The sequence below is a fragment of the Corythoichthys intestinalis genome, chromosome 14 (genome assembly GCF_030265065.1).
Source record: "Corythoichthys intestinalis isolate RoL2023-P3 chromosome 14, ASM3026506v1, whole genome shotgun sequence".
Taxonomy (NCBI): domain Eukaryota; kingdom Metazoa; phylum Chordata; class Actinopteri; order Syngnathiformes; family Syngnathidae; genus Corythoichthys; species Corythoichthys intestinalis.
The window spans coordinates 48,873,611-48,901,479 of NC_080408.1; the positions used below are offsets into that span (position 1 = coordinate 48,873,611).

A 27,869-nucleotide genomic window follows, 5' to 3' on the forward strand; every position below is an offset into this window, starting at 1 on the left:
CCCCAATCACTTCCGCTAGCAGGCTGTGTCACTTTTGTAGTTCCCGAATTGTTGACCTGTCAGCGTTGTAGTACAATCTGTCAGTGCCGTGCTGTCAAATTGCGTGCCTTCCTTCCCTCGCTCTGTGCACTCTTCCGCCGCTAGCACAGCGAGTTCCAGGGCGTAACAGCGCGCCGCCGGGGAATTCTTTCAACTTGTATCCGGTCGAGTAGCTAACAAGTTGACAGCTAGCAGCAGCTAGCCTGACAGCTTTCGCTTAGGGGTGGAGGACACTGAGAAACCAACAAGTAGCACTCCGGACAAAAGTCAAAAGTAAGTAAATGCTAACATAATGAAAGTAATGAACGTGTATTTGTTAGCAAGTTTTTTTGTAGTAACATAAAGCTGCATAACCAATGTTAACGCATTGAGCTGATTTTGGTCACTTGTTCATCTGATTTTCACCTTGACACCAGTTTTAAAAATAGTCTGCACGTACTAACGTAACGTGTTTGACTGTGAGCGCGTACATTGCAAATAAAAGGATATGCTTTTGTTAATATTATGTACGGCGGAAATTTAACAGGGCTTGGCTGCACAATAAGTAATTATACTACATAGGAATTCAAAAAGGTTTACTAAAAGAGCCGTCCCCGCTAGTATTCTTGCCTACACACGTTTTAACGCTTTCAGGGCCTTTGACGAGGAAAGACGTCCAATCATGTTTTCATTTTTTGAGAATTGAAATTAGTTTATCACACCCTACCACTTAAAATAGATTGGACGACTATCTCGGTCAATGGCAGCCAATGAGCTAAAAATGCGCATGGAAGAGGAAGCACATTTCAACTCCTGCAAAAAAAAATGTTGTATTGGCATAAAAACGTCGAAACTAGCGTTAGGTGCTAGGATACTTTTCAACATTCGTAACTGTGTTCCAGTCAGTTGCTCTCATACAACCCATAGCAACAGTGACGTGCGGTCAGGGGAGGCAGGTGAGGCAGAGCCTCACCTGTCATCATGACAAAAAAATAATTATAGTATCAAATTTATATGAATATTTGTCCATTGCTCTTTATGTATGACTCATTTCAAACATTTTTTATAGTCAAAATCGCTGAATTTGCCTATTTCCTGTTCAAATAAAGAAATGAAACGAGAGGTGCGGCAGCAACGAGTAAAGCCTCACCTCTGATTGCGCAATCCATAACAAACTGGGTTGATACATGGAATTGGAGCGTGCTGGTTGCCGTACATCTGCATGTCGCCGTTATAATGTTTCCAGATACATTTATTTGACCTGATTTTCCACATTCTGGCTAATGTCTTTATCCCTTAAAGTTTAATGTTTGTTAGCGACATATTTAGTTTTGCTGATGGGACATAAAACCGCAGTGAAAAGGCACATGCTGCGGCAGATAGTACTCTGCCACACTGCAAGGGGGCGTACGTGAAACTGGACTTTCCATTAAATGTGGACGCGGTTAACACAACACCGGAGCTAGAAGGTTTGCTTCAAACTACGGGACAGAAGATAACTTGCGCTTTTCAAACGGACTGGTACACCCGAAAAGACTGGCTATGTGGCTGCCCTTCGAAAAATCGCCTTTGCTGCTTTCCCTGCCTTTTCTTCTCAACTTGTGCCAATGTCTGGACTAACACGAGATATTGTGACATTAAAAAACTACGACGAAGCCTCAGCAAACATGAGAGCTGGACCACTCACATTCAAAGCCTGATTGCTTTAAAAACTTTTGGAAGCTCAAGGATCGATTTGGCTTTGACGAACAGCGGAAGCTCACCGGTAGCATCATCAAAGCTAAGGTAAAGAAAAGAGTTTGAAAGACCTCATTAATGCAACCTGCATCCTAGCGAAACAGGAGTTAACATTTCATGGTAACGATGAGCGTGTAAGCTCATCTAAACGTGGCATATATGTAGAACGATTACATGGTTTTGCTGAGAAAGATGAAAGGTTAGCTAGACTTTTGGACACATCCACTGTGTTTTCTGGCTTGTCAAATAGAACACAGAACGATCTAATTGAAGTAATCCTCTCCATTGAGGCGGAGAGATTTTTTTTTATTTTTTAAAGTAAAGGAAAATAAGGAGGACTTTTACAAAAAGGGCGTAGGTTTGCATAGGGACGGTAGGGACATAACACTACCAACTTTTCAGGATGCTAAAATTGTCCCCACCAACTTTTAAGCAACCTTACCTTTTTTGCATGATATAATGTTCAGTTATATAGAGAATTTAGATCTTTCAATAGTTCCATATGTTGTAAGGATAGAATTGACCCTACCATTATTAAGTGAATTATTTTCATTATGTTTATGTTTGCTAATAAAAAACACATTTATTCAGGAAGTTTTCAAAATGTTTCTTTAGTATTTTTTGAAAACAAAGATTTGAATCGAACAGTGTATCATCTGAACCAATGCATGTAAAAGTTATTATCAGAAGATAAGGATTTATTTTGCATTGATCATTTTGCCTATTAATTAATTAGGTTCATATACATGAGAAATGTGGCCCTTTGCCCCCTGCATCCAATCTGTTTGGTCTAATTAATGTCCCGTCCCCAGCAAAAAGTGTACCTACATGCAGGTTATGCTTTTATATCGTCCCTACTGTTAGGATGTGCGTGAGCAGGAAGGGATCCCAATGCAGACAACTTCAGGCGAGCAGTATTTTATTAGCGATCGCGAGAAGAGCGTGGCGGGTGGAAGTTTGCTTGGCTCGGGGTAGTTGAGCTGACGAGGAAGCTCGGAAGGGAGGCAGGCGTGGAATCCGACGAGGGGCGCGCAGAAAACAGGACCTGGGACGAAAGCAAGTTAGTCGTGAGCCAGTGAGCAAAGATATCATGTAAGGAATGCGAGATACAACTGACGTGCGTAACAGACGAGTTGATCGGGCGACGTGGTGGTGCGACCGCTGAGTTTTTAAGCTGGCTGATGATGAGTCACAGCTGGCCGCTCCACCCATCTGACAATTGACCTGTAATCAAGCAAACCCCCCTCACCTGAGGCAGGGCTCAGGAAGGAGGGGCAGAGGCCCTAACACCTACGAATGTTGATACCAAACCTATGCCCTTCCAAAGTAATGCCGGTTTTTGTGGTGAAGGACAGGCGCAAGAGCACAAACAGTTTTCATTTCAATCTTATTAAAAAAAAAAAAAAAAAAAGAGCTTAGACCAAGAAAAATACAATAGAATATTTAAAAACTAAATTTTGACCTTAAATAAAATATTCTTTTTTTTCTTTTCACACTTTTTGTTTAGCAATCTGTAATAAATTGATTAAAGTATCAGAATTAAAAGTTTTAAAAACAACTGAATATTTCACTAAAGGTCAGAATTGAATTATGTGGCTTTGTACACCACTCTTTACTCTCATTTATGTTGCATGAATTATAGAATTGTGACGACCAACACATTGAGGGTGTGGGGCAAATGCATGTTATTTTCTTACTTTTACGTATCGATAATATGTACCGTGTGTGCGTGTTTTGTGAAGAATGCTGATGAGATATGAAATAACCAGTAGCCAATTGAATAAGCTACCGTTTTTGGTTTATATATTTGGAAATCTGACACTAAAGGAGTCAGTGCCTCACCAACCATGAACCTCACCGCACGTCACTGCATAGCAAAAAGTATGGAATCACCAGTGTCAGACGAACACTCACTCAGACATTTTATTATGTAGAACAAACTCAGATAAAAAGCTTGAAAAAATAATGAATTAGTTCAAAAGTGCAACTCTTTAGTATTCAGAAACACTGAAATAGTGGTTCTTAACCTGGGTTCGATCGAACCAACTCTTTAGCAATCAGAAACACTGAAACAGTGGTTCTTAACCTGGGTCCGATCGAACCCTAGGGGTTCGGTGAGTAAGTCTAAGGTGTTCGGTGAAGGTAAAGAAAAGCAGAGCCCTATTTTCGTATGCTGATCAAATCTAGGCAAAGTGGCTTTTTAGACCAGGTTTTGGACTGGTTTGCTCCCAATTTACAGGCTTAATCCATTTCTTTAACAGCTAGTCCTCCATCTGATGGGAGGATGAACTGATTTGCTCAGTGGAAGGTTGACTCACACTTGGTATGAGGAAATACATCAGACCAATGAGCAGCGTGGTGTTAAATTTTGACTTGTTTATAAAACATGCTGTCAAAATGAGAAGAATTTTGAACGGGAATTTGCTAAATTATTAGCTTGCTAGCTCAGAAATATTGGTTTAGAATTTGGAAAAAAAAATATTTTCTCATTCCGGCAGGGTTCAGTGAATCCACATCTGAAACTTGTGGGGTTCGGTACCGTGAGCAAGGTTAAGAACCACTGCACTAAAATAAATGAATAAAAACATTGTGGTGGTCAGTAAATGTTACTTTTATAGAGCAAGTGCAGGGAAATATATACGGAATCATGAGAAACAAAGAAATCATCCAAACACATCTCTGGTACCACCTTTGGCTTTTATGACAGCTTGCAATCTCTGAGGCATGGAATTGATCAGTATTCTTCATCCATTTGGTGCCAACTCTCTTTAAATGCAGTTGCCAGATCAATCTTGCAGGTCGGAGCCTTGCAGCGGACAATTTTTTTCCATTTCCACCACAAGTTCTCAATAGGGTTGAGATCTGGGCTATTTGCAGGCAATGACATGGACTGGATGAGTCTTTCTCCAAGGAATGCTTAGACATTTTTAGCTCTGTGGAATGATGCATTGTCATCTTGGAAAATTACAAACATATTTTCAATTGAAGGGATAAGAAAGCTGTCTAAATTTCAATGTAAACTTGTGCATTTATTGAAGATTTAACCACAGCCATCGCCCCAGTGTCTTTGCCTGACATGCAGCGCCATACCATCAAGGACTGAGGGAATTTTGATGTTTTCTTCAGGCAGTCATCTTTGTAGATCTCACTGGAACAGCACCAAACAAAAGTTCAAGCATCATCATCTTATCCAAAGCAGATTCTTGACTCTTGACACCTTCTTCAATGCAGATTCTTGACTCACTGCACTTGCTCTATAAAAGTAACATTTACTGACCACCACAATGTTTTTTATTCATTTCTTTGAGTGTTTCTGAATGTTAAAGAGTTGCACTTTTGAACTAATTCATTATTTTCCAAGCTTTTTATCTGAGTTTGTTCTACATGATAAAATGTCTGAGTGACTGCTCATCCGAGACTGGTGATTCCATACTTTTTCCTAGAGGTTGTAGTACGCCAAGTACCACTGGAAAAAATACAGTTAACCAATTACCACCATTAAAAATTCAGTAAAGACTTGGCCTTATTTATTGGCTTATATGATTGCAGTATTGTAATGAGCTGTGGTGCTACGTATCAAGTAACTGATTTAAACACGTCCAAACATATAGCTCTTAAAACTAAATTAAAACTCGTTGAATGAGTTTGACACTGGATTTCAATACATGGAAGGTCTGGCAACCCTCCAAGTTCAAATGGGTTGGTGATCAGTGACCGTCAATCAGTGAAATACAAAATTACACTACAATTATGACAGCTTTTTCCCTTATTGACTTTATTTTTGAATTGACATTAAACTGGCCTGCCACAAATGTTCAATGCTAAAAATATTGCTGCAACCTGAAACTGTTCAGTGTAAAGAAACACAAGCAGCATAGTAGCATAAAGATGCTTTACTGAAATGTTAAATCTACTGTCTGTGTCCTGTGTTAATTTTATGTGTTGCTAGTTTCAATGGCATACCGCAAACAACACGTCACTTTTGCTCATTAATATTCATGACGTTAGCAATTGTGGCGAGGCGGGTCAACCTCCCGTTTGTCCCCAGTAGTAAATGCATGGCATAGTTGTACGAACAAGATGTTTTCTGAGCTAACCTACCAATTCTGTCCAAATATGACGTTCCTGGTGCCAATTCACTGGTAAAGATGTGGAAGAACATACAATTGTTCAGTTAAAGAGATGGCTTGAGTGCCGAGGGCTGAAAAATTTGGGAAAAGGGGACCTAAGCTTAGCCTTAGCTTTTTATTGACACCTTTTTCTTACGTCACTGACAATGACATTCTGCTGTTTCAACAATCTACACTTTACCACCATATGCCATCCTTCCTATATATTATATCCTCTGGTTGTCTCACCTCTCTACGAGGGACATCCTGTGGCCGATATTTGTACTATTACGGCAAATTGAACCAACATAGCAGTCAGCACAAATTGGGTGCCATCTGCTGGTCAAAATGTGCATTGCATTGCATATTTATGGCAATCCTGACGATACACACGAAAATGTTGATAGAAGGTTTTTGGCAAGATATATCGTACAGCACTAATTATCACAATTTCAAAATTAATGTCAACTTAATGTTTTATTTTTCAACTAGCAGCAGACTTTGCGGTTTTTCTTGGGCAAACCCTGCAACTGAGTTGTAATTAAATGTCACTTATTAAAAAAAGTTTGCATAATATGAACAGATTTAACATTTCATTCAGTGATACTATTGAATATCAATAGCCTTTCTGTGCTGTTCGTATCCCACAAAATACGATAAATCCTTGGCGAATAAATTTTGCTGGAGAGGACTTGTCCCTGAAAATGAAAGGGTTGATCCCTAAGCATGCAGTTAAACAGGATTTGTCACTGTGATGCAATTTGCAAGCCCGCTGGTGGACTTGGCGGCAGACAGCTGAATGTTGGCACGCCTGCCGCTGTCACTTGTAATTGTGCAGATATTTATGTAACTGGCACAGCTTGAGACACAAACAGGTCGAAGGAATCCCACTTTAAAAAACATAGCGAAATCTCCTCTTAATGCCCTAGAAATATCTTGGAATTGGCCTGTAACAGAAGAAGCTCGTGTAAATGGTCTCGTTTTCCCCTAAAGATTCAGCTAGTTTGAGTACTCGCCTTTGGCGCCCCATCCATTTTGACTGGGAGGGCAGGTAGCAGCCATAGAATGAAGATGAATTTGCCATTAATCATGAGTTAACTATTCAAAAAGTGTGACTTATGGCGAGTTAACTATTTAAAAGATAAATTAGGGATGTCCCCGATCTCATCACATGATCGGAAATCGGGCTGATCGGGCCATTTGTCAGCGGATCGGAATCGGGTGAATAATTAATCATTATTAACTAATTGGCAGCCATTGCCAGCTCTTTCCAGTCGAGCAAGATGGAACGCAAATGAGTTGAGAAACACATGCTTGCCTGGCCAAAAGCAGCATGCGTGTCGAGTCACTCAGCTGACAGTGAGGTCATCCCAAGTCAATAAGCATTTCTCATACGGTTTCACTGCTGACTTTGTGCTGCGTCAATGCGACATGTGACATTAGCGGGACTGGGATCTCGGTCAGGCGCAGCTGTCATAGCGGTTTGTCTTCACCTCTGGCTTAGATGCAAAGCACCAGCGTGACGCTCCAGTCCAGGAAGAGGAAACGAGATGTCTCCAATGTGGACAATGAGATGGGAGAAAGGATTGGGAAAATCCCCAGATGCACTGTGGTGAGTTGTCACAAAGCAAAATGGATTGGACGCCTATTTTTATTCACGGCGGCCAGTAAATTCATCATACTGTACCGGTAAGTATAGTGACAAAAAGTAAGAAAAGTCCGCTAGCTTAACGCTAACACGTGACGCTTTACACCAGGGGTGTCAAATGTACAGCCCACTGGCCAGGAGCGGCCCAAGGGGGGTCCAATCCAGTCCACGGGGATGTTCTGCGTGCCTGACAGGCGTGTTGTAGCTCATTCATACTGTACACTCAAAATCACATGCTTTTCACTTGACATCTGCGGCGTTGATTTGTGAAAAAGTGCGTGCACTACTGCACTTTCGTGTCCGCAGTTAAGGCTGTTTCACACTGGCGGCAGCCCAGTGTGACAAGCAGCCCACGGCAAGCACAAAATGGGAGGAGCCACATATACTGACGTAGACGCGATCAGGAAGTAAAAGGCGGGTGGACTCCGGCAAGCATATTTACTATAGTCCCAATTACAAATGCATTTGTTTTTCATTGTTACACAAGAAAACTCACAAAAAAAAAACTATTTCAAGGAGTAGGGGAGATTATAATAGCCGTGTAAAGGTTTTACTAGTTTCAGTGAGAAGGTGAGTCGTTTATTTATTTATTTATTTTTTGTGTTTTTCGTGAACCCTACTTATTTACACACAAAGGCACATAATCAGGATATTATTTAGCTTAGCAAGGAGAGGTGTAAGAGCCAATTTCTTTTGGAGGCCCTTTAAATTTTCGTTTCGAAAATACTATATTTTAGTCATTTCAAAATGTGTTCGTCTTGCTCTAGTTTTAGTAAACTAAAGCACCGTCCCATTCATGACACGACCAAAAGCTGTTACGATGCTTGCTAACAAACTGTGGCTAACTTTCATCTCGTTCTCATCTTCTCAGTTGAGAACTGGCGTCCATCTCATTATGTGTTAGTCTCCCAAGACACATTTTGAGCTCGTTACATCATCGTCATGAAAAATAGTTTCGTTATCGGCGCCGTTGATGAAAACAACACTGGTAAAAGCCATTTTTATGAGTGTCGCATACTTCGCGAATCTTAGGAAAAGTGCATTTATCAAGTTTTCATCAGCCGTGAATTGTGCGTATCCGTCTGCTGGCACAGCCTGATAGCACCGATACAAGTGCGCCTGCCCTTCTACTCTTGGATGCATTGCTGACGTCAGTGCGGCAACGCTGCGAAACTAGAACAAGTTTCTATTTTGGGCCCTGGCCCCTGGTGAAAATTCACTCAAGACTTGCCGCTCCGTCCAGAACGGCTGCCACCACTCACTTTTACCGAGACGTCCCCTTGCACTGTACGTACACAATGAATAGTTTGCTGCGCACCCATTCACACTTGACTGCCTTGAGGGTGAAACTGCCTTTACATTCATTGATTCGCCCCCTCCTGAGCCAAATGGATCTGACTTATAGCACTGTCAATGGCAGCTAATGAGTTTACAAAGAAGTCACCCAATGTTGCCCTGAAACCAACAGGTAGTGACACCAACAACCATCAATAGGAAGTAGCCAAGAAATGCCTGAAAAATCAACGGGAAATGATCAAAAATGTACCTGAAAGTATCTTAAAATGACATGGAAGTGACGCAAAATGAGTATTGCCTGCCATTGACAACGATAGACGTCCAATTCACTAATACAGGAAGCATTGGCGATGAATGCTCATCTTCCAGTGGACTGACGGCGCTCGACGTCCAATCCATTTTTGACTGGGAAGGGCGAATGAATGTTTCTTTGCCGTCAATGGCATCCAGTGAGTTAACTTATTTGGCCAAAAATAAATTAGTTCGGCCCCCATGATATGTAATTGCCATAAATGTGGTCTGTGAACTAGAATGACTTTGACACCTGTATAATGCTGTCTTTGTGGCTCCTTTAGGGATTGAAACACCCTGCACCTTTCGCGGATGAGCTCGTGCCAGCGAACGCGCAACCCTACGAGAGAGTCTGCATGGAGGAGGCCAAACGGGGAACGCAACGTGAGTCACACTACCATCTTGTTGGTTTTGCATTTCTATTTTTTTGAATAATGCTGATTAGTAATCACCTCATTTCTTTTTCCCCAGCGGAAAGACCGGTGCGGGTTTACGCCGATGGAATCTTTGATGTTTTCCACTCAGGGCATGCTAGGGCTCTTATGCAGGCAAAATGCCTCTTCCCAAATACACACCTCATTGTTGGTGGTAAGTGATGTGGAGAAAAGAAGTGTGATTAATTGTGGTTTTAACAACAGAGTAAAAGCAGCTCATTGTGAGTTTACTATGAAAAAATGCAATTGTTCATGAGGTGACTATGAAAAACTGATTCAAAATTTTAAATTCATCGAGCTTTGTGAATAATCTCATGTTTCCTGGATGGATGAAAAGCGATTAATTGTGAGTTCAGTACAGGGTTCGTTCGTATGGGTCCTTGAAAATGCTTGGATGTGTTGAGCACACAATATTTCATTGCCTAATTTAGAATTATGAATTATTAAATGAAGGAAATTTAAAACATATTTGCTTCAGTGCGACTACACGCTCGTTCTGAAGTTTCTTTGATGTCAATCAATCAATCAAATTTATTTATATAGCCCTTTACAAAACCGGAAAGGTCCCCAAAGTGCTTTACAACAAAGACAAACATGTCTCATAGTTAATAAAAGGCAGGAAAGTATTATACAATGACATTAAGAAAAAAAAAAAAAAAACATCACGATAAAAATCACACAGCAAATAAAACAGATAAAATCCCTAAACATTAAAAACTCTTAAGAAATAAAACCAGGCTAAACTAATCTGGGGGAAAGGAGAGTCTAAAAAGGTGTCTTTAAACGAGATTTAAAAAGGCCCAAATTCGTACTGGTGCGGATTTCAGGTGGACGACTATTCCATAACTTGGGTGCAGCAACTGCAAAAGATCGGTCTCCCCACTGTTTGAGTTTGGACCTCGGAACGTGCAAATGAAGTTGGCCGGTAGAGCGAAGAGTCCTGCCAGAATTACGGATGGTTAAAATTTTCGATCAGTAAGATGATGTCCTGTATGAACTTGTCGCTCTCGACAATACAGTGCATTTGAGTCCATGCATGAGCAGTTTGGAGTTTAATCAAGCATACAATATACAAATGAAGCAGTATTTAAATGCAGACATGAGCATTTGCTGTGGTTTATTACACAATACTTTTATCGCACGACCGGTTCCTCCTTTTGTCACTTTTTTTCCCCACGACCTCCACACCCCATCTGCCAGTTGCCGTTTAATCCGGCCAGGAGCATCTTCGGTCGGCTACGTCGCCCCTAGGACTCGGCCTACTGAACTGGCTCTCAATGGACTTGTTGCACAAGAAAACAGTCACTTATTTTAAGTAGTAGGAGTGATTGTGATAGCCTTGTAAAAAGCTTTACTATTCGAGGTGTGAGAGCCATTTTTCCAAGGGTCTCAAACTTCAAGAAAGCACATTTATTAAAGGGGAAGTTAAGAATTTTTGACATACAGCTTAATGTTCGAGTTAGCGGGGGTTTAATTAATCAGTGGAGTTGATTTCAACAAATTGTGTGCAGTTTGTCAGTTATTTGTTAGTGTCAGGGCTCCGGAGTGGCTAAGCTAGCGATAGTCAATGGTACAATCTTAGCATGCCAATAAAAAACAACACATGCACTCATTAAAATCACCATTGACCCATGCAATCAATACTGTTGGCTATGTTTTCAGGATAGTTATTAAAACTTACCATTTTGAATAATTTTAGTTTGCACAGCAACATTTGTAATCCAGCAGCTGTGCAGTGAGCAGGGTCAAGTGATATCACATTGTCTTTTTCACTGCTTATTTTTTTATGTTGTAGCCAGCAGCAAGTAACCACAGTTTATATTGTTCCTCGTTCTTAATGGGGAATTTGTGGAAATTTTCCTTTGCCCATTTCTTATGTTTCCATAGCCTCTGAATGCACCATGTTGCTGTCCTTCAGTCACGTCAGTAGACTGATGCTGCATTGGAGGAAGGTGGGAAGTCGGACGTTTCTGACCTGGAAATATATCATTGGAACGCCACTCGCGAAGCGCGGGGGTGTGGGGCTACTCAGACAATTCGAGTTGCTTCAATCTGATGTCACTCGACAAAATGGCACTGCCAGTCGAAAGCAGGCTATCAATAGTAAAGCTAAAGAAGGGAGTTTACAGCCTACAGTGCCTTGCAAAAGTATTCGGCCCCCTTGAACCTTGCAACCTTTCGCCACATTTCAGGCTTCAAACATAAAGATATAAAATTTTAATTTTTTGTCAAGAATCAACAACAAGTGGGACACAATCGTGAAGTGGAACAAAATTTATTGGATAATTTAAACTTTTTTAACAAATAAAAAACACAAAAGTGGGGCGTGCAATATTATTCGGCCCCCTTGCGTTAATACTTTGTAGCGCCACCTTTTGCTCCAATTACAGCTGCAAGTCGCTTGGGGTATGTTTCTATCAGTTTTGCACATCGAGAGACTGACATTCTTGCCCATTCTTCCTTGCAAATTAGCTCGAGCTCAGTGAGGTTGGATGGAGAGTGTTTGTGAACAGCAGTCTTCAGCTCTTTCCACAGATTCTCGATTGGATTCAGGTCTGGACTTTGACTTGGTCATTCTAACACCTGGATACGTTTATTTTTTAACCATTCCATTGTAGATTTGGCTTTATGTTTTGGATCATTGTCCTGTTGGAAGCTAAATCTCCGTCCCAGTCTCAGGTCTTGTGCAGATACCAACAGGTTTTCTTCCAGAATGTTCCTGTATTTGGCTGCATCCATCTTCCCGTCAATTTTAGCCATCTTCCCTGTCCCTGCTGAAGAAAAGCAGGCCCAAACCATGATGCTGCCACCACCATGTTTGACAGTGGGGATGGTGTGTTCAGGGTGATGAGCTGTGTTGCTTTTACGCCAAACATATCGTTTTGCATTGTGGCCAAAAAGTTCAATTTTGGTTTCATCTGACCAGAGCACCTTCTTCCACATGTTTGGTGTGTTTCCCAGGTGGCTTGTGGCAAACTTTAAACGAGACTTTTTATGGATGTCTTTGAGAAATGGCTTTCTTCTTGCCACTCTTCCATAAAGGCCAGATTTGTGCAGTGTACGACTGATTGTTGTCCTATGGACAGACTCTCCCACCTCAGCTGTAGATCTCTGCAGTTCATCCAGAGTGATCATGGGCCTCTTGGCTGCATCTCTGATCAGTTTTCTCCTTGTTTGAGAAGAAAGTTTGGAAGGACGGCCGGGTCTTGGTAGATTTGCAGTGGTCTGATGCTCCTTCCATTTCAATATGATGGCTTGCACAGTGCTCCTTGAGATGTTTAAAGCTTGGGAAATCTTTTTGTATCCAAATCCGGCTTTAAACTTCTCCACAACAGTATCTCGGACCTGCCTGGTGTGTTCCTTGGTTTTCATAATGCTCTCTGCACTTTAAACAGAACCCTGAGACTATCACAGAGCAGGTGCATTTATACGGAGACTTGATTACACACAGGTGGATTCTATTTATCATCATCGGTCATTTAGGACAACACTGGATCATTCAGAGATCCTCACTGAACTTCTGGAGTGAGTTTGCTGCACTGAAAGTAAAGGGGCCGAATAATATTGCACGCCCCACTTTTCAGTTTTTTATTTGTTAAAAAAGTTTAAATTATCCAATAAATGTTGTTCCACTTCACGATTGTGTCCCACTTGTTGTCGATTCTTGACAAAAAAATTAAATTTCATATCTTTATGTTTGAAGCCTGAAATGTGGCGAAAGGTTGCAAGATTCAAGGGGGCCGAATACTTTTGCAAGGCACTGTAGTCTGTTACCTTAGCCGTTGTTTTTCCTCCACTATTTGATCGCTTACGAGAAGGCAGGTTTGCTGGAGGTAAAAATATCTTTGATGGCCAAATAAAAAAACGAATATTTTACAAACTACACGGAATTTGTTGAACTTAACTCTAATTAAACTAATTAAACCCCCGCTAACTCGAACATTAGGTCTAATGTCAAAAATCCTGAACTTCCCCATTAGGATTTCCTTGGCCGTGACTTGTGTGTCCATCCACCGAACAGCATGCTATCACTACGCAGCACCTCTACTTTTGGACAGTTTTCCACAAAACGCTCATTGCCGCCGGCAACGCACCCTCCTAGACGGGTTCTGAATCGGCACCTTTCAAACTAAATTTCTTGAGCAAGCCTCTGAGGTCAGAGAACATTTTGGAAGACGTTTGCGTTCTTGTGAGAAGAATCATATTTTATTTCTGACTCTTCATAAAGAAATGAAACAAAAAAATTGGATAACATATAAAATGTACTGTAAAAACTGGAAAATTGGTCTTGAAAATCCTTAGAAAGTGCTTGAATATGGCTGTGCAAAAGGTGTACAAGCCCCTAATATAGAAAAACGAGATTCGTTGTGATTTTACTGATTTTACTTTTTAATTACCAGTTGATCGCAAATTTACTATAGAAGGGAAACAACTCATCGTGAGTTAGCCATTAGAAAAGGCGATTGATTATGGGTTTACCATGTAAAAATAGGGATTAATCACAAGGTGACTATGGGAAAAAAATTGCGATTAATTCTGCATCAACTATGCGGAAAATGCAGTTAATTGTAAGTTTGATATATTTGCAATTAATCACATATTTACTATGGCAGGAATGCAATTAATTGTGAGTTAATGTGATTCATCGTGCGTGAACGTGTGAATAATTCACCATTAATCGCAGATTTACAATGGAGGAAAGCAACTAATTGTGATTTATTAGAAATGCAGTTATAAATTAACTATGAAAAAAGCATATAATTTAGGCGACTGAAAAAGTGAGAAGTGTGTCAGCTATGGAGGGAAAAAGTGATTAATTGAAAGTTAACTATAGAAAAGTTTGATAAATTTGCGAATAATCGCATGTTTACTATGGAGGAAAAGCAATTAATTGTGCGTGGAAAAGTGCGATCAATCACAGATTTTCTCTTTGTGATTTAGCTCTTCAAAAATGTGATCGATTGTGACTTAATTATGGAAAAAAATGTTTCTTCCATGAGTTGAATATAAAAAAATTAGATTAATCGCGAGTTAACTTACGGAAATGTGTGAACGCTAGTTTACTATGGACTAATGCAGCAACTGCTATGGAGTAAAAGCAATTAATCTTGAGTTGAGATTGTGCGTTAACTCTGGGGAAAATCAAAAATAATTTGCGATTAATCGCACCTTAACTGTAGATTAAAAAGCGATTACCGATGATCCTTCACTGGGCATATCATTTCTCTTCCAATTCCAAGTGTGCAGCGACGACCTGACGCACAAGTTCAAGGGCTTCACGGTCATGAACGAAGACGAGCGCTACGACGCCGTCCGGCATTGTCGCTACGTGGACGAAGTGGTGCGAAACGCTCCCTGGACGTTAACGCCGGAGTTCCTCGCTAAGCACCGCGTGAGTCGGGACCGCTTAGCAACCAGTCATTTTGTTTTGTGTGTTGTTTTTGTTTGAATCTGTTGTCTTTAATTTGTTTTTGACCTATCCAGATCGACTTTGTGGCTCACGATGACATCCCGTATTCCTCGGCGGGGAGCGATGACGTTTATAAGCACATCAAGGAAGCAGGTTATACGAGACTTGTGTTTGTCTTGATGATTTAAATTTTTAAAATTTGTTTAACTAGTAGGTGGCCATTGTTGTTGATGACGCAATGCACTCTGGGCGGTGACGTCACTGGACAGCGCTGCTGTACTTCCACAGTGTCACTTGTTAGTTACATAAACATGATGTCGGTTATGCCTTTCCAATTTGAACCCAAGTGTTAAAGTTAGAGCCATGTGAAATTTCCAATTTTTAGATTATTCGCGATTCAGCCGTGAAAGGTTTGAGAACGATTCACAAACATCCAAATTCCGATTATTTAATTATACCAGGTAATGCGGAACTAAAACACAGTCAGCGCGGTCTTCGGGACGCAATGAGGAACGGACTGAGAGTAAATATCATGTTCAACTCATGCCGCTAAATAAAAAAAACAATCATACCTGACTGCAGCTGACAGCCGCTACAAACTACGCCCACATAATGCTACGCTAGATATCACATATGTATAGAACTAGATGCGAAATGAGAGACTCGGCAGCGTTAGTACATGTATAGAAAACTAGATGCGAAATGACTAGGGATACAACAATACTCAATTTTGTATTAAACCATTTGATACGCCCTCTTCGATTCATTACACAAAAACATTCGATCTAAATAAAAAGCTCCCAAAATGTATTTTCCGAACATTTTCATGCTAAAATGTGCTGGTCATAGCCACATTTTAGCATGAAAATGTTCTGCCTTGAAAAACTCAGAGAAACCTCCTCCCTCCCCGCAAGCAGCCCTTCTCCCCTATTTACAACGAAGTCCGCCAAAACATCATTACTGACTTGGCTGCTACGGACATCCTCGCTTTGACAGCAGACAGCTGCACATCCCGGGACACTGAGAGCTACCTCACGGTAACGGCACATTACATGATGAACAATGAGTGGCAAATTAAGAGCGCTGTACTTCAAACTCGTCCTGTTTATGAAAGTTGATTGTCATATGCTTGTGTTGTGCAGTAATGAGTAGACGGGACTTCTGCGGTGTGTGTTAACTTTTTTTAATCCTCCAACAGCATGAGCGCACTTCACACTAGATATCATCAAATAGTTACCTAGATGTTAGGACCCCCCCCCCCCCCCCCCGCCCCCCAAAAGTCCCTACATCGATGAATTAAAAACTGCCATGACTGAATTGAAGTTAAGCAGGCCAAATCAATCCATACCAGTGACTATAGATAATGCTGCAAATATTGTTAATTCAGTACACACACACAGATGGACTCGAACCACAAATAAGGTGTTTTGCCCATGTGGTAAAACCTAGCTGCTAAGAGAGCTGTCTGCTCCGCCTCACTTTACAAAACAGTAAGATTGTTCTCAGTACTTTTATAAAAAAAAAAATCTTCAGATCAGTAAGAAGTAAGTAAATATTATGCATTAAAATGCATATTGCGGAAAACACAGACAAGACTGAAAAAGCCGTTTCTGCTCTTGCACTCTTCTTTAAAATAAATTGCTGTCTTTTAAGCCAAAACAACTGTTGTGTTTGATAGAACAAAATGTGTATATGCTACCAAAGGAGATTCATGGCGCATTAAGCCCCCTAACTATTTTTACTTTGTCCGTTTTACCCTGAAAACGCCTGTTTGCAGACGTCGCACAACCGCTTTTGTTTCAACCGATCCATAAAACGAAGGTAATTAATTATATCTATTATTCAAAATGTCTGCTGTTTTTAGCTTAGAATCATTAATTGATGTCTCATATTTCGTTAAAAAAAAAAAAAAAAAAAACTTTAAAAAATTATTCACTCACATATTTTAAACTTTTGAACAAATGATGTCACAATGAAAAAAATGGTGTCTGTAAATAAGTCACGGATATCTACCTCATAACGATTGCCTAATGGTATTTTTTTGTTACTGTCGCATTTTCGCCGATGTTAGATGATAAATAATAGATCCAAAGAAAGAAAAATTGAAAAAACACGTTTAAAAGGGTGAATACATAAGAAAGAAAATCTTGACCACTCCTTGATGTCTGCGATTTCTGCATCGCGACCCTTGTTATATTACCATGTTTCACCCATAAAATCCCCCAAAAATCCAGCTGTGGCCATTCACAGCTGTGTCTCAACACTCAGTGATACATGCTACATGGAGTTTTTGCATCAAAACAAGGTAAGTACGTGATAATATCTCGTTAAAGTCATGGAGTCTAATTCTGCTCTCGCGTGCTCTCACCTCCAGATAGGGGTTTGCTCTTTAAAAAACATTTTTATAAAAAAAAAAAATGCCCTCCTGTTCAAAATGTTTCTTCCCCCAGAAAATTGAGATTTTAAGCTTTCCAGTGATGAACTTCAAGTCACTTGAGTGTTTTCCGCCATATGTTTATGAGGGCATTGTTATTTTTGCTTCTTAGCAAAATTAAAAACAAATTGGAAAAAAAAATAACACTTGTATTTTTTTGGTTTCAGAGCATTAAATTTATTAAATCGAACCGAAAATCATGTCCCTCGTATTGGAAATCGTACCGAACCTGTATCGTTGCATCCCTAGAAATGACAGACTTGCCGGGGTTAGTGTACAACCAACATCTTAAAGCAGTAGACTTATCTGGAAAGCTGTTGTAGCGAACCTAATTAACTTTTTATCTAAAATACTCCTAAATTGCCAAAATCTTGACTTGAATCTATCTTTAAATGATGAAACTGTTTTAAAACTTTCACATGTCGAAAGTAGAAAGGGAAATTATGGAATAACGGGAGCAATTTCAACAATTTTAATGGTGGATTCACAACATTAAATTGATTGAATGTAGTCTAAAGCTGTTGATACAGAATGGGGACTGAGTATTTTATTTACTCTTTTGAACTATCAACTTAATACTGAAATATTAGTTTAGCCTGAGAGGATTTTTGAACAATTTTGGAACTAATGTACATAAATTTAAAAGCGGAGGTGGGGGAGCAGGGGTGTGCATCAATAATATTTATAATCGAATCGTAGCCTCTGAATCATAATTGTAATCGAATCGTTAGATGCTCCAAGATTCCCACCTCTAGTAACAGCAATGAGCTGGACAGCACTGTCGATATTTCACAAAACGACCAACAAACGCAATTCAATGAAGGTCTCCAGCGGGATTCGAACCCGTGTTTCCCTGTACGACAGACGGGCGTGTAGACCACACGACTATGCTTCCTCATAATGTTACAGTCATGATTTTTCTTATAAAGCAATCGCAACCCACATGCTGTACGTTAAAACCTGAAAGGGAAACGCAACTGAAAAGAAAATGTGGCTAGTTTGACGACGGAATTAGAAAACGCAGCTCACTTCAGACCGTAAGCAGACAACAATAGCATATGGATTGCGTAAAAGGGTTTATTGTACCCACACAAAAAACACGTGATCGTGAAAAGGGTCCGTGACAGTAGGCCGGGATCAATTAGGGGAAAAAAAAAAAAACATGGGAAAACAGCAGTGAGAGGCAGACAAACGAAAAAAAACAAGGAAATGATGCAACTACCAACGAAGGGATATACAAACTGTCGAATGGCAGCAACCCAATATCTTGGCAAGCCGCCGAGGATCGGTTTAAAGACACTCCTGATGAGCTGGAATTGGATGCAGGCACGATTTTGGTAACTCATTCCACAGCTCTAACAAAACAATCTGACCAACAGCTGAATGTGACAAAATCATGCCATCAGCTATTCTCCCAATCCAGACCAAACGCGTCATCACTCCCAGTGTGTATTGTGTGCGTAAAACATGGCACCACCCGTAGGCCAAAACAAGGCATGTCCCGAAATGATATTCTCACGGTATGATAACCTTAAACAAAAATATCACGGTTTTACGGTATTATGGTATTGCTTTTTTCCAATAAATAGGATTTTTATTTTTCAAAACATATTAGCAAATCGGAACATATGTTTAACATAATGTTAAAATAATTTAAAATAAATTAAAAATAACTGAAATACTCTAAATAAAATTTAAATAAATGCAGTCCTTTAGGTGAGCATAAACCCACACAGACAGCTCAACATTATAAGCATCAGAATAAAAATAATTAAATTATTTTCCATAAAAAGCACATGTGTATAACTCGTATCATGTTTACATTATACACACTTTCTCACACAGTTGCCAGAGAGAGAAAAACACGTTTTACCACCGATAGACACACTAAACATGCTAGAATTAACTCTCGTAGCTGTTTTGAAACATTCATGATAGTGTTTACTAACCTTTAATTTAGTATAAATGCGAGATCATGTTTGAGGTATTGCCTCCTCGGCAGCCACCCTCCGCAAACATGTTTTACATGTCGGTAGGCCCTCCACCTCTAAGCGCCGGCCGTCTGTAACTTTTCTGTAGCTGAGCTATTACCATGCCAGCGATTTCGTTTTCTTCGATTTGGGGGGTTCAGGAGTTTCACCTCCTCCAGCCAATGTGTAGCAGAGCTGACTCAATGACACTGAGCAACAACTGGTGGGGGAGGGTTAGGTATTATCTTAGAGACAGTATGACGGAAAATTTTCATACCACGGTATACCTTGAAAACTGTAATCAACATATTTCTAGTCAAAACGTGTACTAAATATTACAGATTTTTAAATCAATGTCAATAGTATGTGTTTCTCATAATATATCTGAGTAAAAGAGAAAAATTGTGGCTTATTAGAGCCTACAAGTCTAAGTCTGAGGTTCCCTTTAATCCTGAAAACCTGTTAGCTTAATGCTAATATACAATGTAAAACACTATTCACGTGCCATAGAAAATTAGCATTGCTGTATTTAACTCTCCAAACAATGATTGTTGACTCCAGAATGCCTCAAGAATATTCCAAGACAGGAAATACATTCACAGGTAGGAGTGGGAACGTCTTGGTACCTCACGATACGAAACGATTTGCGATACAAAGCTCACGATAACGATGATCTGATGATATAGCAATACAATGATTTTCGCTACATTGGTTAGGAAATCATTCTAGGATATGCTACAAAACGCTACTAAACAGAAAAACAAGCTTTTGCTGTGAATTGGAATGAATTTATCACTAGTAGACGTCCGATCTGTTTAAAGTGGGAGGATGGCAGTGAATGAACGAATGTTCATCTGCTGCCATCCCTCCCACTTCAAACGGATTGAACGTCTATAGCTGTCAGTGGCAGCCAATACCAGGCAATGAGTAATTTTGGGCTATTTAAGGTCATTTACCTGTTGATTTTCAGTTACTTCCTGTTGATTTTGGGGTATTTTATGGGTCACTTGGTGTTAATTTTGCGTCACAGAACAGAAAGTGACCTGGGAATCACCCAAATGAATAGGCAGTGACTCAAACGCAACAAAAAATGACCTGTAAATGCTCTAAAATGAAAAGCAAGTGACCTGTAAATTATGGTTGGGAATCTCTGGCATGAAGCTGATTCGATATGTATCTAGATACACAGGTTACGATTCGATTAAAAAACGATACATTTTTATGGCCGTGCAATTTGATACAGTTTAAGAACGATACGGTTTGATACAGAGTGAAAATGATACGATAGTAAACATTTGTTGTGTGTGTTCGTACAGTATTTTTAAACATATAAAAAGGCCACATTTCTAATAGCAAAATTAAACAAACTATATGACCATCATTTTGTTGGGTGGGATTGATAATAAAACTCCAGTGACAGACAACAATAAAGTGCAGTAATTCAATTACTCTATTTCCTGGTGTTTTGAACACAAGAGGTAAGAAATTTAAGTGCAAACTTTCAATGTAAACTTCTTACAAACAAAAAACATTAATTGTATGCAGCAGCTCTTGAAAAAAGAATTAAACCTACAATGTTATCATAAATAAATAATAAACTATGCTTTACCACTGGTATAATTGGGGGAATAAAAATATGGCATTTTAGACAGACAGGTCAATAATCATTACTTTAACCTGATACACAGCAAAATCTTTCACTTATGCCTGTGTTTCCACATTTTTTTACTCCTCATCACTGTCCATATCTTTTTTTGAAGGGCAGATTTTTTTCTTGAGGAAGATCAACTAATCCACATGTTCATGTTTAAGTAGACAGCGTTTCATGGAAAAAAAAATCTCCACTTTCCACCATTTTAGTGGGTTATTTTTCAGGGTTAAAAACTCACGATCTCTGTACCGCTCCACACTTCACACTAGCTCTGTCCCATGCGAACAGATCTGGCTGCCTTCCTCCATTCAAAGTCCGACTTTTGTTTGCCTGGGTGCGTTGAAAATCAATCGCTGGACGTCGCTAGCGTCGGTGCTCAAACTGTCCATTGTTTTAGCATTTTGCTTCGTTGCCACTCCTAGTTTCATTTTGTGCTGTGAAGAAAACGCTACGGAGCGTGCGTTACAGTGGTTTTGTTAGCTCTCGCGTTGTTATGACACGCCCGTGACGATCGGGTAATGACAGCGACTAGTAGCGGTTCTGCCGAAATGCATGGGAAGTTGAGGCAACCAGGACCGTGAGTTGTGCTTGTCCATATTATATCATGCGTGCGGTCTCAATCTAAGTGCGCTGTGTGGCTAATGACACAAACGCAGCATGTGAAGTAAAAGCTAAATTATTATCCCATTAAGCAATGCATTGAACTAGGCATGAGAAGCCGATTCTTGTGCTCGCGATAGCCGAATTCTATCTCTACTACCGGTTCATTGAATATTTAATGGCTAATTACTGTCGAATGGTAACTTTACTATCGATACAGCTGTATCTCTCACCTGTAAAACCAGATATCCGGTCGTATCGGTTTATCGTTCTCAAGCGGACCGAATGACTGTGAATGCTCCGGTTTTGGCCGTCGAACACCGTCAATGGCAGTCTTTTATTTATATTTTTTAATTGACACCATTTTAAAACGATATCTCGATTCTTGACAGGAGCATATCGATAACCTTTTGGGATACAAAGTATCACGATATATCACCATTTCGATATTTTGTCGCACCCCTACTCACATGCCAAAAATTCCCTCTTCTACTACTATTTTGTTACTGTCAGTGCCTACGATGTCTATGTGAAACGCTACCTCGCTTATATAATGGAATAATTGAATTTTTCATATTTTGTTTTTATTTTTTGTTATTGACTTTGTTTGTTAATTCTCTGTATCATTGTGAAGAAATTTTCTTAGTGCCCTTGTATGATTGTCCCGCACAGGCATGTTCGCTCCCACACAGCGCACAGAAGGAATCTCCACCTCCGACATCATCACCCGCATCGTCCGCGACTACGACCTGTACGTCAGGCGCAACCTGCAGCGCGGCTACACGGCCAAGGAGCTCAACGTCAGCTTCATCAACGTAAGAAAAACGATTTCTGTCCGTTCCGAGCGCAACGTGACGCCGCGTGGTCGTTTTTACTAGGAGAAGAAGTACCACCTGCAGGAGCGCGTGGACAAGGTCAAGAGGAAAGTACGAGACGTGGAGGAGAAGAGTAAGGAGTTTGTCCTAAAGGTGGAGGAGAAGAGCATCGACCTCATCCAGAAGTGGGAGGAGAAGTCCAGGGAGTTCATTGGCAATTTTTTGCAAATGTTCGGGCCTGAAGGAGCTCTGGTAGGATTCTCGTATCGTGATGCTACAAGAATGACACAGTGTTGTATTTAGCTGCTGTTGACGTCCATCTGCTCTTCTAAATCACATGGATAAGATTCTAATTTTCTTTTTTTTTTTTCTTAACTTTTCTATTGCTGTCAATGGTAGCACACACCAATGGAACCCCATTGGGTCCATTTTGCAGTAAATAGGGGGGGGTGGGGCTGCGAGTCAGGTCATCACGCTAAATTAATATCTCAATCACATTTGCGCTAGTTGTTGGGACACCCCTCTTTTAGAGAGAGTTGGTACGCTACGACGGAGGTGCTGCAATTGACCTCATCACTCGAAATTAATATCTCTGTATCTATTAGGGCTGCAGTCATCGGATAAAACCTTTTTTTTTTTTTTTTTTTTTTTTTAGGTAAAGAGAGATTATACATGAGAAAAGAAGACATTTAACCTAACATTTTCTGACAATCAATGATGTACAGTGTATCACAAACGTGAGTACACCCCTCGCATTTCTGCAGATATTTAAGTATATCTTTTCATGGGACAACACTGACAAAATGACACTTTTACACAATGAAAAGTGTTTTGTGTGCAGCTTATATAATAGTTTGTTTATTTTCCCCTCAAAGTAACTCAAAATATAGCCATTAATATCTAAACCCCTGGCAACAAATGTGAATACACCCCTTAGAAACTACGTACTCAAATTATTCGAGTAATTATTTCAGCTCTAATATCCATCAAACGCTAGCGGCATAAACGAAAGGTACCATTTGGGATCCATTTTGCAAGAAATCACAGGGCTGCGTGACGTCATCATTCGAAATTAATAGCTCAATAAACGATAGCGGCGCAAACAAAACTTTTTATGGCACAAATATAGTACAAACGATTGACACCATTTTGTAAATCAAAATGAGGGGATGGTTGACTTGTTAATATCTCTAAAATGATAGCAGCAAAAATGAATTTTTGGGGGAAGATTTTCTGCCAACCCTCCCAGTCAAAATGTACCAGATGTCTTGTCATCGATGGGAGTGAATGAATGAATGAATGAAAGTGAATGGGTTAATGGATGAATCCACACAAAAAAAAAAGGCACCAGCAAAAAAATGGACGATGTCAGAAAATGACCACAGATGTTGATTGTTGTTGGACAAAATCAAAGCAGATGTTTCTCTTGGTGTTTGCAGAAGCACATGCTGAAGGAAGGCAAAGGTCGCATGCTGCAGGCCATCAGCCCTCGCCAAAGCCCGAGCAGCAGCCCCGCCCGCGAGGAGCGCTCGCCCTCGCCCACTTTCCGCCTGCCCTTCTTCAACAAGAGCTCGCCACCCCCCTCGCCATCGGCGCACCACAGCGGGGCACGCGGTTACCTCATCAGCGAAGACGACGAAGACAATGACGACCGAGATGATGACAACTAGGATAACCTCTAATATTTTGTTGGTTTTTTTTTTTGTTTCCCTTCGCGCTCAGCTTCTCTATCTTGTCGAAATTTAGCACTTGTTTATCATCACGTTGCTTTTGTTATTTTTGTGCACCACTTCAGAGGAGGCTTACTTAGCAGCCATTGACGTGGACAGACGTCCATTTGAACGAATGTTCATTCGCCAACTCCCAGTCAAAATGGATCGGACGTCTATCAATGTCAATGGCGCTGAAACGTGAGCATTTGCAGACAGTTTATAGGAATTGGACATCTATCCTTGTCAATGGTAGTGAATGGGGAATTTCCATGGGAAATAAAATGTAGCACATTTGAAGAAGCATTGAGCAAGCAACTGCTAAGTCTCAAAAGTACTGCTGCCTCTTTCAGCCAGGTATTATTTTGCCAAAAAGAACTTTTCCTTCAAAAGCAATCTTCATTTTTATACATTTCACTTTTATTCCCATGGAAAAGTCCTGATTACATTGCAATCTTACCGACACTGTTTTTTTGTTTGTTTAGTTTTTGCAATTACAGGTCCTTCTAAAAAAAATTTGCATATTGTGATCAAGTTCATTATATTCTGTAATCTACTGATTAACATCAGACTTTAATATATTTTAGATTCATTACACACAACTAAAGTAGTTCAAGCCTTTTATTGTTTTAATATTGATAATTTTGGGAAAAAAAGTCAAGAAAAACCAAAAATCCTCATCTCAAAAAATTAGCATATCATGAAAAAGTACTTTAAAGAAGCTACTAACCTAATCATCTGAATCAACGAATTAACTCAAAACCCCTGCGAAAGATTCCTGAGGCTTTTAAAAACTCCCAGCCTGGTTTATTACTCAAGACCTGATTGCTGTCCAGAAGGCCATCATTAACACTCAAGCAAGAGGCTAAGACAGAGAGAAAGAAATTTCTGAGCGAATAGGCTGATCCCAGAGTGCTGTATCAAGGCACCTCTGTAGGAAGGAAAAAGTGTGGCAGGAAACGCTGCACAACCAGAAGAGGTGACCGTACCTTGAGAAAGATTGTGGAGAAGGGCCGATTCCAGGCCTTGGGGGACCTGCAGAAACTGTGGACTGAGTTGAGTAGAAGCCTTCAGAGCCACCGTCCACAGGCGTGTGCTGGAAATGGGCTACAGGTGCCGTATTCCCCAGGTCAAGCCACTTTTGAACCTGAAACAGCGGCAGAAACGCCTGACCTGGGCTACAGAGAAGCAGCACTGGACTGTTGCTCAGTGGTCCAAAGTACTTTTTTCAGATGAAAGCAAATTTTGCATGTCATCCGGAAATCCAGGTGCCAGAGTTTGGAGGAAGACAAGACAAATGCCTGAAGTCCAGTGTCAAGTACCAACAGTCAGTGATGGTCTGGGGTGCCATGTCAGCTGCTGGTGTTGGTCTACTGTCTTTTATCAAGGGCAGGGTCATTGCACCTAGCTATTAGGAGATTTTGGAGCACTTCATGCTTGCATCTGCTGAAAAGCTTTATGGAGATGAAGAGTTCATTTTTCAGCATGACCTGGCACCTGCTCACAGTGCCAAAACCACTGATAAATGGTTTACTGACCATGGCATTACTGTGCTCATTAGGCCTGACAACTCTCCTGACCCGAACCCCATAGAGAATCTGTGGGATATTGTGAAGAAATTGAGAGACACCAGACCCAAGACTGTGGATGAGCTTAAGGCCACTATCGAAGCATCCTGGGCCTCCATAACACCTCAACAGTGCCACAGAATGATTGCCTCCATGCCATGCCGCATTGAAGCAATCATTTCTGCAAAAGGATTCCCGGCCAAGTATTGGGTGCATAGCTGATATAATTGAAGGCAGAGGCGTAGCAAGGGGCCCCAGGCAACAAGCAACACGGGGCCCTTCGAGTGTGTGCAAGTAAGGAGGACAGTTCGACTTGGAGCAATAGCATATTTAATAAAAGTATAATAACACCTCCGTCTCATAGAGCGCTTTTTAGGACACACAAAGTGCCTGGCTTCTACTACATGAGGACATAAAACTACAGTAACATGGTATACTCACAGCAGTCTTGCTTCCTTTTCTCCTCTTCTGCTTTTTTTTCCCTTTCTTTTGTCGCTTCCAGAAAGATAACTTCTGTTCATTTTAGATATACGCCAATTTAAAAAAAAGCCAAATCGCCGCTCACTCTTGGTCTGAGTCACGTGAAGGGGGGGGGGGGGGGGGGGGGGGGTAGAGCGGGTGAATGGGTCCCTTCAGGGAGCTCAGACACAAGGCTTTCACTGCAGCAAAGCTGTGTGTGCTAAATCTGTTGGCCCTCTTGGGGGCCCTTGCTGGCTGGGGGCCCTAGACAATTGCCTGGTTTGCCTAATGGGACGTGACGCCTCTGATTGAAGGTAGACTTTTTTTTTGTATTAAAAACACTTTTTTGTATTGGTCGGATGAAATATGCAAATTTTTTGGGATAGGGATTTTTTTTTTTTTTTTTTAAACTTTTTTGCCAAAATCATCAATAATAAAACAACAAAAGGCTTGAACTACTTCAGTTGTGTGTAATCTACAATATATGAAAGTCCGCGTATCAGTACATTACAGAAAATAATAAACTATCACAATATGCAATTTTTTTTTTTTTTAGAATGACCTGTAATTATTATAATAATTGTAATTAATTACAATTGTGTACGAGTTTGTTTTTCCACCACCCATTTTTGTGTGTAACTCCACTGTGAACCGCTAGATGGCGACAATTTACCGACAACGTTCGACTAAAATGGAATGAAATTATACACTACAATCTTAAATTCTGGAGGCACTACTTCAAAATACTCTTTGGGCTCCCTGTTATTTGCGCTATTTAAAGTATACTAGTACATAAACAATAAAATGAATATCATATTTTTTTATATATCCCAAATTCTCCAAGAAATTTCCCTTTTTATTCTTAACCTTATATTTAAAAAAAAAAAAAAAAAAAAAAACAATTGTCCCGCTTCAATAATGAGCAAAAACTTTACCTGTTTGTGTATTAAAATCAGGTGTCAGTAAAACTAATTTCTCCTAATTTGGTTCGTTATGAAAGCTGCACCTAAAATTGACATGGATAATCCCAGATTGTGCGTGTGTACCTGGTGTGTGTTCTCCAAAGCAAGTATTTGAATTGTACGGAATGTACACTTACAGCGGGTTCTGTCAACTCCAGTGGCCACTTGTGTAATAGCCACCACTGTGATGCTAATGTACATGGATGTGTATTTTAAGTTTGCTTCATTTTACTGTTCGGGATCGTCAATGTACACGTTGGAAAGAGTCAGATCTGAGAAAAGTATTAAATGTGTTGGCCAAAGTATGTGCTAAGCGTGTGATCATTTATGTGGTATGAGAAGGAGGTGGAATCGCAGTCACAATAAATAGGTAGAGGTCTAAAATTTCAATCATCGATGCATTTCCACTCAGACATAATCTGAAAAAAAATCCAGAAATTATTATTTTTTTATTTATTTGTAATTCACTGGGGTTCATAAGTATCAGCAATAATTATGAAACGAAAGTCCTAATTTTCCCCATGAGTAACCACTCACGAACTACCTGTTTGAGCTCATTATTGTCACCTGTGCGCCCCACAGTCAGTCATAATCAAATGGCTTCCAAGAGCAAGACCAGAGAACTTTTGAAAGACACCAGAGAAAAAAACTGTTGAGCTCGACAAAGCTGGAAAAGGCAATGGGACAATTGGAAAGCAGCTTGGTGAGAATAAATCAACAGTTGCAGCAATTGTTAGAAAATGGAAAATGCTAAAAAG

General features: G+C 40.2%; 1 protein-coding gene across 2 annotated transcripts; it reads left to right on the forward strand.

Annotated features, from left to right (window-relative positions):
• Positions 1-26,265, forward strand: pcyt1aa (phosphate cytidylyltransferase 1A, choline a). Of its 2 annotated transcripts, none has more exons than XM_057857691.1 (9): positions 1-312; positions 7,369-7,476; positions 9,384-9,483; positions 9,571-9,687; positions 14,774-14,925; positions 15,018-15,096; positions 22,271-22,413; positions 22,477-22,665; positions 23,853-26,265. In XM_057857691.1, exons 2-9 carry the CDS (start codon positions 7,369-7,371, stop codon positions 24,081-24,083), a joined length of 1,119 nt encoding a protein of 372 aa, XP_057713674.1. In that variant the 5' UTR covers positions 1-312; the 3' UTR covers positions 24,084-26,265. The 2 variants fall into 2 exon arrangements, with proteins under 2 accessions (XP_057713674.1, XP_057713675.1); XM_057857692.1 differs by lacking the exon at positions 1-312 and adding an exon at positions 329-1,803.
• Positions 26,266-27,869: the final 1,604 nt, after the last annotated feature.

Bases quoted from the DNA above. Each gene is read 5' to 3' on its own strand.
- pcyt1aa (XM_057857691.1), top strand. From the start codon at position 7,369: ATGCAAAGCACCAGCGTGACGCTCCAGTCCAGGAAGAGGAAACGAGAT. The intron at 7,477-9,383 runs GTGAGTTGTCAC...TGGCTCCTTTAG, and splicing joins AAATCCCCAGATGCACTGTG to GGATTGAAACACCCTGCACC. The intron at 15,097-22,270 runs GTTATACGAGAC...TGTCCCGCACAG, and splicing joins TAAGCACATCAAGGAAGCAG to GCATGTTCGCTCCCACACAG.